Consider the following 15,131-nt stretch of genomic DNA (forward strand, 5'->3'; position numbering starts at 1 on the left):
CACTGGGCTCAGTGAGGAGTGTGATTGGGTTTCTCTCCCCCTTTCCCTCTACTCCTCCCCCCACACTGCTCGCTTGTGTGCGTGCTCTCTCTCTCTCTCAAATAAATAAATCTTAAACAAAAAGGAGTAGGGAGCACAGCAGAGAAATAAGACAGGTGGTTTGGAGCCACAGAGACCCAGCCCCTACCTCATCCCTGGCAGAAGCCGTACTTCCTGGTGTGAGGGTGCCTAGGGGCCAGCACAGGGTGGTTGGAGCCAGAGCTGAAGGTGTGGGTCCAGAAGCACCTGTAGCTTCTCTGCTAAGAGCCAGCTTGCTCCCAAAGCCGAGGGCGCCGGTGATTCTGCAGGTGGCAGTTAAGAGACTGGAGCTGCCCTGGGATGGGTCCCGAGGAATTCCAAGGCGGGGGGCAAGGCATTGCAGGAATGGCTGGATTAAATGCCGCGTCCCCTTCTAGATCCTTCCAGTCCTCAGCTATTTTCTTTGGCACAGGAGAATCTTTTTGAAAATGCTAATCCTAAGAAACGTCATTAAGACAGATTCAGAGTTAAAATTTAACTGCTACGTTGGTTCCCGACGCGGGATGTACAGGCTTGAAACTACAACAGAAGGTGCTTGAGACTGTGGGAAAGGCCCTAAACTGAAGTCTACCTGCTCTGTGAACACGAGTGTGAGAGAAAGGGGGTCTGGGGAGGGCCCTTGCGTGCCTGGACCTGGAAACTGTCCAGTGGCGAGATAAAGGGATGAGGATCTGCAGTCCCCTGCTGCTCCTCGTTGTGCGTGCATGGGAGCTCAGGCTCACCACCTGTGTGGGTTTGGGGTTGTATCAGTTCCTAAAGGGGCTGCCGCCTGACCAGCCTGGCCAGTCTGACTCCACTGTGCTTGGTCATCCGGAGCCAGAGCACCGTTGACGGGACTGTGGCCACCCCCAGCCCTGCCCTCGCCTGGCCTCGCCCCCTGGCCTGCTGTCTCCCACCTCTCAGCACTCCTAGCTCCCTCCGGCCCAAGGTGAGGGTCTGCACTCTAGTCACCCAAGTCCTTGCAGAAGGCTGCTCCTTTTTTCCTTTGTTCCATGCAGAGCCTCTGACTTCTGGGCAAGACCCACCCCACCAGCTCCCAAACCCAGAGAGATAGGGCAGGGCCGCTCCAGAACCGGGAGGAAACACAGGCTGGAGTCGTTTCCTGGTGGCCTTCCAGAGAACTGGCTGTGAAATGTTTCTTCTTCCTGAAGCTCATTCCCGTGTGCTGGCTCTCTCCTCCTGTCTCCTTCTAGAAGGGCATCCCTTCACTCAGATCCCTGACCGTTCCCTTGTCTACACAGCTGATCTTCAGAGTTAAAATCCTGATGGGTGGGGGGTTGCACTATTTGCCAGGAGTCTGGTAGAGTCTTGGGTTGTGGCTAGTGCATCCGATGGAGCGCTGGGCCCCCTGTCCTGTGGCGCAGAGGAGGCAGATTAAAGGCTGCGTTGGCGCATTCAGAGAGCTGTGCATCCGTCTTCCAGCCCCCAGCTTGCAGGGCTGGCTGACCTCCGGTCTATAGGGAAAAGGGCGAGGTGTGTGGGTGTAGGAAGATGAAGGGTAGAGATGGTCCAGGAATGTGAAGCATGCAGCGAATGGTGGGCGTGGGGGAGGAAGGCGAGGAAGGGAAGCTCCCCACTATCCTGGAACATCAAATGAGCACACATTTCTTCAGAGACCTTGGGTTGGACTGAGCACGGAGACCCTTGACTTTTAGGTGCCTCTGGGAAGGTTTGGGGATAGGAGCTCCTCACTTAGCGAGTAAGCCGGTTGCTGAGGAGGACTGATGAGGTACCTGCTCCTTGTTCCTCTCACCCTTGCAAGCCTCATGTGCTGTGAAAGAAGCCAGACACAGAGGGCCACATACTGCATGACTCCATTTGCCTAAATTGTGCAGAATAGGAAAAGCCATAGAGACACAAAGGAAGCTGGTGGTTGCTGGGGGCTAGGAGCAGGAGGAACGGGGGGTGCGTTTGGGGTTTCCTTCTGGGGTGATGACGATGTCCGAACTGGATAGAGGAGGTGACTGCACAACATTGTGAATTTACTGAATACTCCTGAGTTGCTCACTTGAAAATGGTTCCTTTTATGTTATATGAATTTCATCTCAATTAAAAAATAAAAACTCAGAGGCATAATAAGGCAAATCTTTGCCAAGGGTTTGCTCAGTGTACGTTTTCCTGACTGATTTGGGTCCCGGGAGTGGGTCTGGTACTTTCTGTGGCTGGGCATCCTGATCCCTCCTCTCAGGCAAGGCCCCCCTGTCCTTCTCCCCTAGCACCATCCTGCTCTACCACCTCATGGCCTGGGGCCTAGCCGCCCTGCTCTGCGTGGAGGGAGCCGTCCTGCTCTACTACCCTTCTGTGTCCAGGTAAGCCGGGACTCCCAGCTCCCCGACCCATTGTGTGCTCTTGAAGAGAATGCGTGGGCACTGAGCCAGAGCGGGCCCCTTGCAGGTCAGGCCAGTGTTCACAGAGCCACCCAGCTGACCCCCGGGGGGGCTCACTACAATACCTTGTACTCTTGGGCTCATTTCCCTCCCTCTGCCTTTCACATTTGTGCAGGTGGGTGCTGGTGCACACAGAGCTTTCGGTGTGTCTCCCATGTAAGGACATGCCGCAGCTCTAGGTGTGAGAGAGAGATCTGAAATGGTCTCAGGTTCTTCTTCAACCTTAAAATCTCATCAGTGCAGGGGCGCTTGGGTGGCTCAGTCGGTTAAGCGTCGGCCTTCGGCTCGGGTCCTGGGATGAGTCCCACAATGGGCTCCCTGCTTAGCGGGGAGTCTGCTTCTCCCTCTCTCTCTGCTGCTCCCCCTGCTTGTACGTGCTCTTTCTCTCTCCCTCTCCCTCTCTCTCTTTCTCTCAAATAGATAAATAAAATCTTTAAAAAAAACAGATCTCATCAGTGCAATCATTTGTAAGTCCTCACGGTCCCTCCAAGTTATGTATATTCTAACTTACAATGGAAAGCTGAAAAACAGGTTGGACATTGTCTCTTTGTGATTTTAGGGCAGTGTAGACAAGGATCAACACAGCACAGCCCTGAGGACAAATCCGGCCCTCTGCTTGGTTTTGTAGATAAAGCTTTATTGGAACACAGTCATGCCCATTTGTTTATGCATGATTTATGGCTGCATTCATTCTGCAGTGTCAGTTTCGACAGGCTGTGTGGTCCACAGAGCATAAAATACTTACTGTAAATGTTCCCTGACAGAAAAAGTTTGCTGACTCATGGTTAGACCATTTCTCCCCTGCTCCTTTTTTAATTTCTTGCAGCTACTCAGACATCTCCAGATTGGTGTTGCCTAGTTGATGGCGAATACTCCCGAAGTTCTGTGTAGATCCATTCATACAGCTGCTGTCCTGAGGAACTTTAAAAGGACAAATACAGTGACAATGGCTGTTACAATGGAATGCACTTAATTGGAAAGGGAGTTGTCATCACTCAGCTTACCTGCGGGCTCCTGGAGCCTCCTGGGAAGGTTGCATGTGAGCAGGAGGGAACCATTGCTGCAGGGCTCACAAGGAGCTCTGAGGCACCCCCGTGGTCCTTCGGAGGCCGCTCCTGGGCCTGAGTCAGGCTCCCATCCTCACCCTCTCATTCATTGCTCACTTTTTGTCTTTCTGTCAGAATCATGGCTCTTCCTCCACTTGTTTCTCCCCTCAAGCCTTTCCAGACCACATTTGAGCCTTCACAGCTGCAAATGAAAACTGCTTTTAAAGGAAGGTAGCATTGTAAGGTGATACTGTGTTCCTCTTGATGGCGAGAAAAGGTGGCATTGCGTTTTTCCTTCCTGACTTTTTTTGCATTTTCTATCATTTTCCCTTTCTGATTTGACCACTCCATGCATATTAAAACAAGAGTGCTTGCATTTTTATCATTCCACTTTCTGTGGCCACAGGGGCTGTTCCTCCATCTGCGTTTCTATCTCCTGCTTGGCTTAAGCAGACCTCTCTCCCCTTTGCCTTCGATTCTCTCTTCCTCTTTGCCCTTTTTTCTGTTACATTGTGCATTTCTTAGCTGACAGTTCTTACCTTGGTAAACTCGCACCTGTGTGGCACTCCACTGCATCACATGGTGACTCATGATTCCCATGATCCTTCAATAGAAATTCCCGTCCTTGGGGACGCCTGGGTGGCTCAGGTTGGTTCAGCCCTCCCCCCTTTTCATGATCTCTCTCTCTCTCTCTCTCATACTCTAATAAATAATTTAAATATATATTTTATTTATTTATTCATGGGGGGTGGGGTAGAGGCAGAAGCAGGCTCCCCATCACGCAGGGAGCCCAACACAGGGCTCGATCCCAGGACCCTGAGATCATGACCTGAGCTGAAGGCAGATGCTTAATTGAGCCACCCAGGAACCCCTATTCAATGACTCTTGCAACATCGTTATTATAAAATATAAAAGAATACTCAACAGCATGAAAAATTTTAAATACATGTGTTATCAAAAACATACTCTTCCCCCCCAACAATTCATATAAACCCACATTTTCTTTCTTTTTTTTTTTTTGTTAAAGATTCTATTTATTTATTTGACAGACACAGCCAGAGAGGGAACACAAGCAGGGGGAGTGGGAGAGCAGAAGCAAGCTCCCCGCTGAGCAGGGAGCCCAACACGGGGCCCGATTCCAGGACCTGGGATCATGACCTGAGCCGAAGGCAGACGCTTCACCGACTGAGCCACCCAGGCACTCAAAATAAATAAAATCTTAAAAAAAAAAAAAAAAAGAAAGAAATTCCGGTCCTTTTCCCTGAAAAGCACCCATGAAATGATTGTTATGCATAACCATAGAAACACACTTATTTTGGAACAAGAAGTTTGGGTATATTGGGGTGCTGAAGGGGAGGGACTAGATCTTCACGGGACTGGCTAGGCGTAGTGCCGAGTAAGTGCTTAAAACCTCACTACTTCACTGAGCGCCTCTGTCTCTACTTGAATTGGGTCTTTTTCTCCTTGAAGAGACCCAGTGCGGGCACTCCCCCATTCCAGTGTGTCTGTTTCTATCTTTCCTTTTCCCAGCAGGGCCCTTTAAAAGGTCCCCCAGTGGAATGCCTTAGAGGTCCTTCCATTTACAAGACAAGTAGAAACATGATTGATCTCCCTTATTCTTCAGTGATTTATTGCTTATTCACAGACATGAGCTGTGAGTCAGATTTCCTTTGGGCAGACTCAGAAGTGGATTTATGCATTTCCCTTTTCACTCTCCTCCTCTTATCTCGGCTTCCAGATAAGTATGTATATTTTAGGCAAAGCCTTGTTTTCGAGAATGACTTGGTTTTCCTCCCCCAGGTGTGAGCGGGATCTGGAGCATGCCATTCCCCACTTTGTCACCACATACTTGCCGCTGCTGCTGGTGTTTGTGGCCAATCCCATCCTGTTCCAAAAGACAGTGACTGCAGGTGAATAACAGGGAAGCTCTCCGGGTGCAGGACCATGGGGTATGGCTCCATGCCTTGGGCTCAGATGATGGCATGTCTCGTCCTTCTGGAATCATCCAGGACAATTGACTTCGTTTGTCATCCTCCAGAGACATAAGCACAGTACACTTGGAGAAAGTGAGCAGGTTTAATAAATAAAGTGAGCAAGCCTCTTTAGTGATGGGCTACGTCAGTTCTTTGCCAACGTTTAATAGCTCCAGGCCAGGACCAGTGGACTTTATGTTTCCATCTGGGCTCATCCTGGGTCTGCCCTTGATGTGGCTTGCAGGCCCCAGGAGTGCCCTTGGAAAATTGTGGAGCGGGAGGCTTGGGCGGGGGAGGGAAGGGATGGAGTCTGGCCTGAAGAGTGGTGAGCCTGGCTGCTCCCATGATGTGCTTGGCCTCTGTCTTTTCTCAGTTGGGCAGGAAACAGGAAGTAGAGCACAGGAAATGAGTCAAATGCAATGGTAAGGACTGGATAAGAAGGATGTTGTGAGCCAGCAGAAAGCCCTGGAAAGACCTCCGCTGAGGCTGGGGACTTGGCATTCCAGTCCCCACCGCATCCTCAAGGAAGTGTGACAAGGAGCACCCTCCAACCTTCAGCCCCATGGATCTCTCAAGTGCAGAATAGGAATGAAGAAGTGCGGGCGCCTGGGTGGCTCAGTCTGTTAAGCATCCTGGGATCGAGCGTTGTGTCAGCTTGGGGTCCTGGGATCCAGCCCTGCATCATCAGGTTCCCTGCTCAGTGGGGAATCTGCTTCTCCCTCTGCCCCTCCCCCCAGTGCGTGCACGTTTTCTTGTGTGCTCTCTCTCTCAAATAAAATCTGAAAAAAAGAGTGCATCTTAACAGAAGGTTGACTGAGGATCAGCTGTTGATCGTAGAACTTTAAAACATTAAAAGGACTCTATCACTAGGAATGGGAAATCATTGTGGCTCTTTGGATCCCTTTTCTTTCAGGTCTGCATTTAAAAGCAGTATATTAAATACAGTAACTTTTTAAATACAATTGCATAAAAGTGCCGAGTCAGTTACATCAAACAAATGAAAATCACATATATGGAAAGGACTGAAAAGAAATGCATTAAGATGTTCACAGTGCTGGTCTCAGGGTGGACAATGGCTCATTCTTTTCCTCTAACCTTTTTTATATTTTCCAACTTGTCTATAAGGAGAAATTTTTAATCTTTCAATGTTCCCAAACAGCAAGCGTGCATTTTTTTTTTCAAAGATTTTATTTATTTGAGAGGGAGAGAGAGCACAAGCAGGGGGAGCAGCAGAAGGAGAGGGAGAAGCAGGCTTCCCGCTGAGCAGGGAGCCCGATGCGGGACTCGATCCCAGGACCCTGAGATCATGACCTGAGCCGAAGGCAGACGCTTAACTGACTGAGCCACCCAGACACCCCAGGTACACATCATTTTTAAGATAGAAAATATAAACCTTTAAAAATACCGTTCTTGAAAAAAAATATAGTTCTTGAACTCATCCAAATAAAATCTGGGGCTTAATTAATAGTAAAGCACTATTGCTAATCTTTTCTTTGCGACAAATGTGAGCCTGGGTGTGTAAGATGCTGACATTGAACGAATCTGGGAATAGGTCCGCAGAAACTCTCTGTGCTATCTTTGCAACTCTGACGTAAGTCTACAGTGATTTGAAAGTGTAAGTTGTAGGGGCGCCTGGGTGGCTCAGGTCATGATCTCAGGGTCGTGAGATCGAGCCCCACGTCGGGCTCCCTGCTCAGCGGGGAGTCTGCTTCTCTCTCTCTGCTTGTGCTCGCTCACACTCTCTCTCTCAAATAAATAAAATTGAAAAGGAAACAGAAAGTAAAGGTTTGAAAGACTCCGCATCCCCTCGAGCGTGTGAGAACCGCAGCTTGGAAGCCGGGAGGGAGGAATGGCAGTATCGGGCCCCACCTCGTGCTCTGCTGCCTTTGCTTAGGGGCTGACATCCTCGTTGATGCCCTTCCCTGTCACTCAGGAAAGGCAAATAATGAATGTTACATGCAGTTCCCCTGTTTTTTTTTTTTGCAGTGGCCTCTTTACTAAAAGGAAGACAAGGCATTTACACAGAGAACGAGAGACGGATGGGAGCCATGATCAAGATCCGATTTTTCAAAATAATGCTGGTTTTCATTATTTGGTAACCTTTCATCTATATTTTTTTTAAATTGCCCCTGGGAAGGGATATGCAATCAGCACATTTTTCCAAGCATGACCCAAAAGTTGCAAACGGAAGAGTCTTTGGAAAGGAAATCTTTGACACTGTGCTGGGGCGCTTGGAGGAAATGCACATGAGACAGGAAGGCAAGTCCACGACGTATGAGCTCCTGGAAAGATAGTCACATCTGCTCAGAATATATGTAAAGCCCTTGGAACAAAAAATCCCGAGTTTAGTTTTGTTACATCCTAAAAGTGCATCCAGTGTTTACTCGCGCTGTTAGGGCTAACTCCGAAATAAAGCGCTTGACCACGCTTTTAAAGTTTACCCGTTTCTATTCAGTCTGGACCCCAGAATTCCTTATCTGACAAGAAACAAAGGCAAGGGTACATTTTTTGGTGTGACGACTCCGGTGCAGTCAAGAAGTGTAGAGAGCAATTTTTTGCTCCTCAGTTTGCCCCACCACCGGCATTCGGCCCCAAGTTTCAGGTGGATGCTTCGAAAATGGATCTATAACCAATGCAAAACAGATGGAAATCAGCAAACCTTTTGCTAGGGTGCATCAATAGTTTGCAAAACAGGATGTGTTTGTGCTGTTAATAATTTATCCGATAGGAGGAGGTTTGTTTGGACATTCTCCTAGGAGAGATGGAGACTATCTCCCTCTAAAAATACACTCAGCTCATCGTTTTAAATTTCATTGGCCTACCAACAATAACATTAAAAGTTTAAACAGAAGATAGCAAGATTTTTGGGAGGTCTCCCTCAAAAAGTTATATTACTCTTCAAATGAAACATGAGTTTTGGGTTATTTCATAGACTGCTAGATCCCTTAACACTGATGTGGTGTTGAGTGTTACCCTTGGAAAGACTTGTTGATCTCTGCTTTAGACTTGAGAAAAGGAGTTACATCTCTTAAATTCTGGATGCAGTAGTTCCTCCTTGCTGCTCATGTGGATCCCCCTCCAGGACTTGCAGGTGTTAGAAGACATATTCCCTGACCCCCAGCATTTAAAAGTGAATTGTATAACCCTGGGTTATTTTCTTGCTGACAGTTGGCTGCCGAACATCATCAATGAAAGCCTTTTATTCTATCTTGAAATGCAAGCAGATGTCAACGGGAGCTCTTTGAAACCTGTCAGAAATGCGGCTAAGACCACGTGGTTTATTATGGTAGGTCAGTCTTGGTTTTAAATTTTTTTTTCTTGAAAAATAAAGACAAGAACCGCTCAGAAGTATGATGGATGAGTTTAACAGGTTCCTCGGGACCTCCATCTGGCTTTGATCTGCTAGCTCGCTAGTCCTGTTCCATTGTTGGGATCAGTAATTAAATGAGCACAACTCTGGTAAATCAGTTTGGCACAGTGTATCAGACCTTTCAGAACAAAATATCAGGGAATTTAGCTTGAAGAAATATTTCAGCCTGTGAAAAAGCTATAGGGATGAAGGTATTCCTTGTAACCTGATCCATCATTAGAAAGCATTATAGGCGGGCACCTGGGTGGCTCATTCAGTTAAGCGTCTGCCTTCAGCTTGGGTCCTGATCCCAGAGTCCCAGGATCGAGCCCCGCATTGGGCTCCCTGCTCAGCGGGGAGCCTGCTCCTCCCTCTCCCTCACTCCACCTGCTTGTGCTCTCTCTATCAAATAAATGAATAAAATCTTAAAAAAAAAAAAAAAAAGCATTATAGGCAACCCAAATTAAAGAAATACAAGGGAATGGCTAAGTAAATTACATTTTTTCATCTCGACGGAATGGTATGCAGGTGTTAAATGTGACAGTTACGAGATCTCTAGTATTCAGTGAAAAATGCAAGATATAAAAATCAGGCTAGTTACAATTACAGAATAACACGTGTGTGAAAAAACATTGGATAGAAATACACAACATGGGAGTAAGGTGGAAACAGCATGAGTACATTCTCCCAAGGTTTCCATTGTATTGCATTCATAATGAAGAGACAAAAGTGTTAGTGGAGAGGTACAAGTTGTCCTGTGCAGAACTGATCTATATGTTGCTCCAGAATCAGGGAGAATCTGACTCATGAGGACGTTATAGTAAGACCAGCATTCCCTGCCTCCACCCCTTTGCTTTGGAGTTTCACTTGGTTCCTTTGGTTCACTTCATGGGTACTCACCACACCAAGTGGAGGAATGTTCTCTAGACTCATTTTTGGCCTTGGGAACCTTCATTAAATCAAATTCTGACTCGCGAGCACAAGATGGAAAGCACCTCTCTGCCGGAGAGCCAAGCCACCCTGGCAGAGGCAACAGAAGGATTGGTTCTGTTGCCCTGTGTTATGCACCTTCCCCTCCCCCCACCGTCCCCTCCCCTGCCCCCTCCGTTTTCAGCCACCCTGGAAGGTGCAGCGCTTCAAGCCAGTCTTCGTCTTGCCCCACACCAGCCAAGCGGCTCACTTCCACACGAGGTGGCCCAGAGGGTGCACGAGTGGACATGATGCTCTAATTCCCAGTCCGCGGCGCCGACTGACCCATGTCGTTTTCTCCTGCCTCCCAGGGGATACTGAATCCAGCCCAAGGATTTCTCTTGTCCTTGGCCTTCTACGGCTGGACGGGATGCAGCCTGCAGTTTCAGTCCCCCAGGAAGGAGATTCAGTGGGAGTCCGTGGCGAGTTCTGCTGCGGAGCGGACCTGCCTGTCCCCGGAGGGCTCCCGCGTGCCCCGTGAGCATCCGACTTGCAGGAAGGTGGCGCATGTGGGCGGGCACACCTCCGACGAGGCGCTGTGCATGCTGTCTGAAGGTAAGCCCTGTCTGCTGAGGCACGTACGTCGAGGAGCCCCAGGGCCAGCCTGGAACTCGGGTATCAAAGAAGGAGGTGACGTGGTGTGGGAGAGGCGTCCGTCACTGCTGTGAGTGGAGGGTGAAAGCAGCTGACACTGATGCTAACCTGGCATGTTATCACCCGCCTCTCTTTTTAATATTTTAATGGCACCTGCCGCTCAGTTCCTCAGCACGGTAGCCTTGCGTACTTGTAAGTGGTCCCTGCCTTGGCTGGATGGCTTCATGAACAGGACATCGATTGTCACTCCACACCCCTCCCAGGCCCTTGCTTGCAAGGCCATGGATGGTGTGACTGTCCTCTGTGGTTCTGGGTGCAGTTTGGTTTGCCCGGCTCACGTGGGGCCGTTGCAGGTGAAAAGCCAGTGCCGCAGGGCAGGCTCTTCGGATCTGTCCTTCTCACTTAACGACTGTAGTGCCGTGCCCTTCAAACTGCTCTGCAGACATCAAACCGGGTTCTCTGGAACCCGAGTGTGCTCCTTTAGACATCTAGGAAATGATTCAATTCCAAGATGTACACGAAAATCTGTGGGAAGAGTTGTGCGTACTGAAATGTGTTGGTGACCAAATACTAACCCACCCAGGCCCGGCAACCTGTTAACTTGTCCAACAGGTTAGCTCACGTGTTCGTGGAGCCCAGTGACATTCCCCTGCCCTCTCGGTTTAAGCGAGGGCTACCCAGAGCTGGGAAGATGAGCTCCTTAAAACTGTACATTTCCAGCTCCTTAGCCCTGTGAAACTGAATTTCCTGGATAAGATGCAATGAAATCAAAACACAGGAAACTTGCAGGTCACTTGCAGACCTCAGTGTTTGGTTTTCAGAGTTTTGTGTTGACAAAAGCAGCCTTATCGTTCTAATTGATGACAGTCCAGGTTGTAACTTACAAAACGACTTTTTGCTAATGTACCAGTCTTCTCCCTGTTGAGGTTCCTTGTAAAGCTTGTTTTAGCCCAAATGTATCTTTTGATGAGGAGGAGTTTGAAAATCACCACTCTGAGTTCTGCAGAGCTTTAACTGACCTAATCATTTGTAATCTACAAGCAGATTGATCCTTAGAAGGCCTTTGGTAGCTATAATGTTATGGTAGCCCACTGGTTGTTTAAAAAGAGAGCCAGAGAGAATGTTGAAGAAGGTCGACTTGAGTGTGTTCTGGGACATAGAGGCTTCTTGACCTTTCCTCAGCTGACGCTGGGCCTGGCAGAGATGGACCAGCCTCCTCCGTCAACCTCTCACCCCATCTACTGTGTCTGTCTTCCGAGCGCGTCTCTCATTCTCAGCACTGTTGGCATCTAGGGCTGGGGGATTCTTTGTCCTGAGGACGGCCTGGGCACTGTAGGATGCGGGGCAGAGGATGTGGCCTCTGCCCACTCACTGCCAGTAGCACCCATCCTGATGGTGACAACCAGCACTGTTTCCAGACATCAACAAATATCCCCTGGATGCACAGTGACCCCCCAGTTCAGAACGAGTATCTCAGAATAACTAGGCTGTCCTAAAGCTTGGATCCAAAAATTTGCTTTCCCCAACGTGTTGTCTGAGGTTAAGTGCACACACACACACACACACACTCACATGTGAAGTCAAAGACAAACACCACACAATCCAGACAACTTTGTACGGAAATAATGTTGAAATTTGAGAGAAGGGAAGATAACACCGAGGCTATTTGGAAATGGCTTTAGAGTTTGTCTCTTTCCATTCCTTCAATTCAGCTGCATTGAAGGAGGGTTTGTTTTCAGATGACCAGGTTGGTTTATTCTCGGGGCCAAAATATATAGTGATGAATTGATAGATTGATTCTCTGAGATGAGTATTGTCTGGTTGTAATTGGAAGCCTCAAAGAAAAACAGTATTAATGGCTAAAGCAAAAAGGCAGAGACCATGTGCTTATCGACTTTCTCTCTGGTGCAAATCCTTAGTCAAGGATGAGAGAACACCGAGTGGAGTTGCTGTTAGCATGGGACCACCTGGGGAATGAGCCAAAAAATTTGATCTTGATCTATTCAGTTTTGCTGGATTCCCATCCTGGTGTTTCAAAGTGGTCAAGCCCATCTTTGGAAGTCAAGTAAAACATTAGAAATGACAATAAAAACCATCCCAGCGTGCCTCCAGCCCCAGTCACCACCAGGGAACAAGACCAGTCAGTGTCTCCCCTGCTTTCATTGGTCTGCGCTGAAGGTCGGGAGTATTCACACAGAGCTTTTCGAGAAAGCAAACAGAGCCAATAGAAACGGGGCATGGGTTCCTTCTGGCCGCTGTCTCGAAGCTTCCTTCCCTTCCCTCCTCCTCAGTGCAAGCCCTCAGCAAGGCTGATGGAATGGAGAAAGTCACGTGTGACAGAGACTTTGTCTTTGAAATTTGAACTCCATTTGGTTAGTCAATTTATATTTGGGGAAATAGTGCAATAAGGAAACATCTTAAAAATCTTGGCGTTTGGATGGTTATACAAGCGCTGGTGTTGGCATTCCCTAGTGAAGTCCCTCAGGCTTGTAGCTGCAGAGATTGGCCCTAGTCCCATGTTGCCTTTGCCTCCCTCCCGTGCTTTTGTTAAAAATTGAGATATAATTCACATACCATAAAATTCATCCTCTTAAAGTTACTTTAAACTTCATTGAGTTTTAGTATATTTGCAAAGTTGTGCAATTATCTAATTCCAGAACATCGTCATCACTCCCAAAGCAAACCCTATACCTATTTTCAACCCCTTCCCATTCCTCCTTCCCCTCAACCACTGATCTACTTTCTGTCTCTATGGATTTGCCTGTTCTGGACATTTCATCTAAATGGACAAACGCTTGTGCTTTTGTGTTTGGCTTCTTTCACTTAGCATCATGTTTTCGGGGTTCATCCACATCGTAGCTTGAGTCAGAACTTCGATCTTTTTATGGCTGAATAATACTCCATTATTTGGATAGAGCCGTACTTGGTTCTGGTAATAATGACCAATGACCTCCCACAACTCTGCCAGGCCTTATGCTGGGAGCTGTGTGGGGTGAGGGGACCAGAGGGGCAAACCTGGCCCCCAAGGATCTCACAGTGTCTTGGACAAAATAAAAAAGCTAGGAATAGGGCCACCTGGGCGGCTCAGTCAGTTGAGCATCCGGCTCTTGATTTCTGCTCGGGTCATGATCTCAGGGTCATGGATCATGGGTTAAGTCCCGCATATGGCTCTGCGCTGAGCAGGGAGCCTGCTTGGGATTCTTTCTTTCCCTGTCCCTGTGCCCCTCCCTGCTCGTGCACTCTCTCTGTCTCTCTAAAAAAAAGAAAAGAAAAGCTAGGAATAGAATAAGCAATGGAAATGCCAGCTTGAGAAAAATTTGGATGAAAAAGAAAGCATATGAGGAACGCTTTTTGAGAAAAACAAGGAATGCAATCGGTATTTTTGATTGTGGAAAGAATATGGGTAAAAATAGGAGCTATTGATTTAAAGCCCTTGTTTAAGGGACAAACAAACAAGCTCCATCAGTAAGTAACATTCTGTGAGTTGGCAAAGGCTCTAGAAAGACTGTGTGAATGGCCCTCGAGATACACTTTTATTTATTTTTGTGAGAGAGAGAGAGTGAGAGCATGAGCAGGAGGGGGTGCAGAGGGAGAAGCAGACTCCTGCTGAGCAGGGAGCCTGATGCGGGACTCGATCCCAGGACCCTGAGATCATTACCTGAGCTGAAGGCAAATGCTTAACTGACTGAGCCACCCAGGCACCCTGAGATTGTTTTCTTAACCTTTCACCGTGCAGGTGCAAACGAAGACCTGAATCTTTTCTTATTTTTTAAAACTCCAGTACAAGTTAATGTACGGTGTTCTATTAGTTTCACAGGTACAAGATAGTGATTCAACAATTCCATACGTTACTCAGTGCTCATCATGATAAGTGTACTCTTCATCCCCATCACGTGTTTCCCCCATCCCCCCACCCACCTCCCCTCTGGTAACCACCAGTTTGTTCTCTAGAGTTAGGAGTGTTTTTTTCGTTTGTTTCTTGTTTGTTTGTTTTGTGTCTTTAACTCCACACATGAGTGAAATCGTATAGTATTTGTCTTCCTCCAGGTGTATTTCACTTAGCATTATATCTTCTACATCCATATCGTTGCAGATGGCAAGATTTCATTCTTTATTATGGCTGAGTAATATTCGATTGTGTGTCTGTGGGTGTATACACACCACATCTTCTTTATCCATTCATCTATCACTGCACACTTGAGCGCTTCCACAATTTGACTATTACAAATAATGCTGCAATAAACATAGGGGTGCATATGTCTATGAGTTTCATAATCTTTGGGTAAATACTCAGAAGTGGAATTACTGGATCCTATGGTGATTCTGTTTCTACGGTCTCCCCACAGTGGCTGCACCAGTTTGCATTCCCCTCCAGCAGTGCAGGAGGGTTCCTTTTTCTCCACATCCTCACCATTTGTTTCTTGTGTTTTTGATTTTAGCCATTCTGACAGGTGTGAGGTGGTATCTCCTTGTGGTTTTGATTTGTATTTCCGTGATGTGGAGCATCTTTTCATGTGTCTATTGGTCATCTGGATGTCTTCTTTGGAGAAATGTCCATTTATGTCTTCTGTCCATTTTTTTAGTTGGATTATTTGTGGTTTTGGTGTTGTTCTATAAGTCCTTCATATATTTTGGGTACTAACCCCTCAATGGATATGTCCTGTGCAAATATCTTCTCTCAGTCAGTAGGAGGTCTTTCAGTTTTGTTGATTGTTTCCACCACTGTGCAGAAACT

General features: G+C 47.6%; 1 protein-coding gene and 1 long non-coding RNA gene across 10 annotated transcripts in view; one reads left to right on the forward strand and one right to left on the reverse strand.

Moving 5' to 3' along the window:
• Positions 1-15,131, forward strand: part of GPR143 (G protein-coupled receptor 143) — an 85,658-nt gene that overhangs the window by 30,297 nt on the left and 40,230 nt on the right. For 7 of the 9 annotated variants that reach the window (XM_078064804.1, XM_078064805.1, XM_078064802.1 and 4 more), the window contains 5 exons: positions 2,295-2,387; positions 5,312-5,421; positions 7,471-7,579; positions 8,653-8,770; positions 10,114-10,366. In XM_078064804.1, coding sequence (XP_077920930.1) covers positions 2,295-2,387; positions 5,312-5,421; positions 7,471-7,579; positions 8,653-8,770; positions 10,114-10,366 — 683 coding nt within the window. The remainder of the gene's footprint in view (positions 1-2,294; positions 2,388-5,311; positions 5,422-7,470; positions 7,580-8,652; positions 8,771-10,113; positions 10,367-15,131) is intronic. The other 2 variants (XM_036092694.2, XM_036092691.2) reach the window with 1 other exon arrangement.
• On the reverse strand, positions 3,082-4,164 carry LOC118536005 (uncharacterized). The gene is made up of 2 exons (XR_004917457.1): positions 3,470-4,164; positions 3,082-3,386 (listed from the first exon to the last, which is right to left on the reverse strand). It is a non-coding gene; the product is annotated as an uncharacterized LOC118536005 (long non-coding RNA).

Source organism: Halichoerus grypus, chromosome X (assembly GCF_964656455.1).
Source record: "Halichoerus grypus chromosome X, mHalGry1.hap1.1, whole genome shotgun sequence".
Lineage (NCBI taxonomy): Eukaryota > Metazoa > Chordata > Mammalia > Carnivora > Phocidae > Halichoerus > Halichoerus grypus.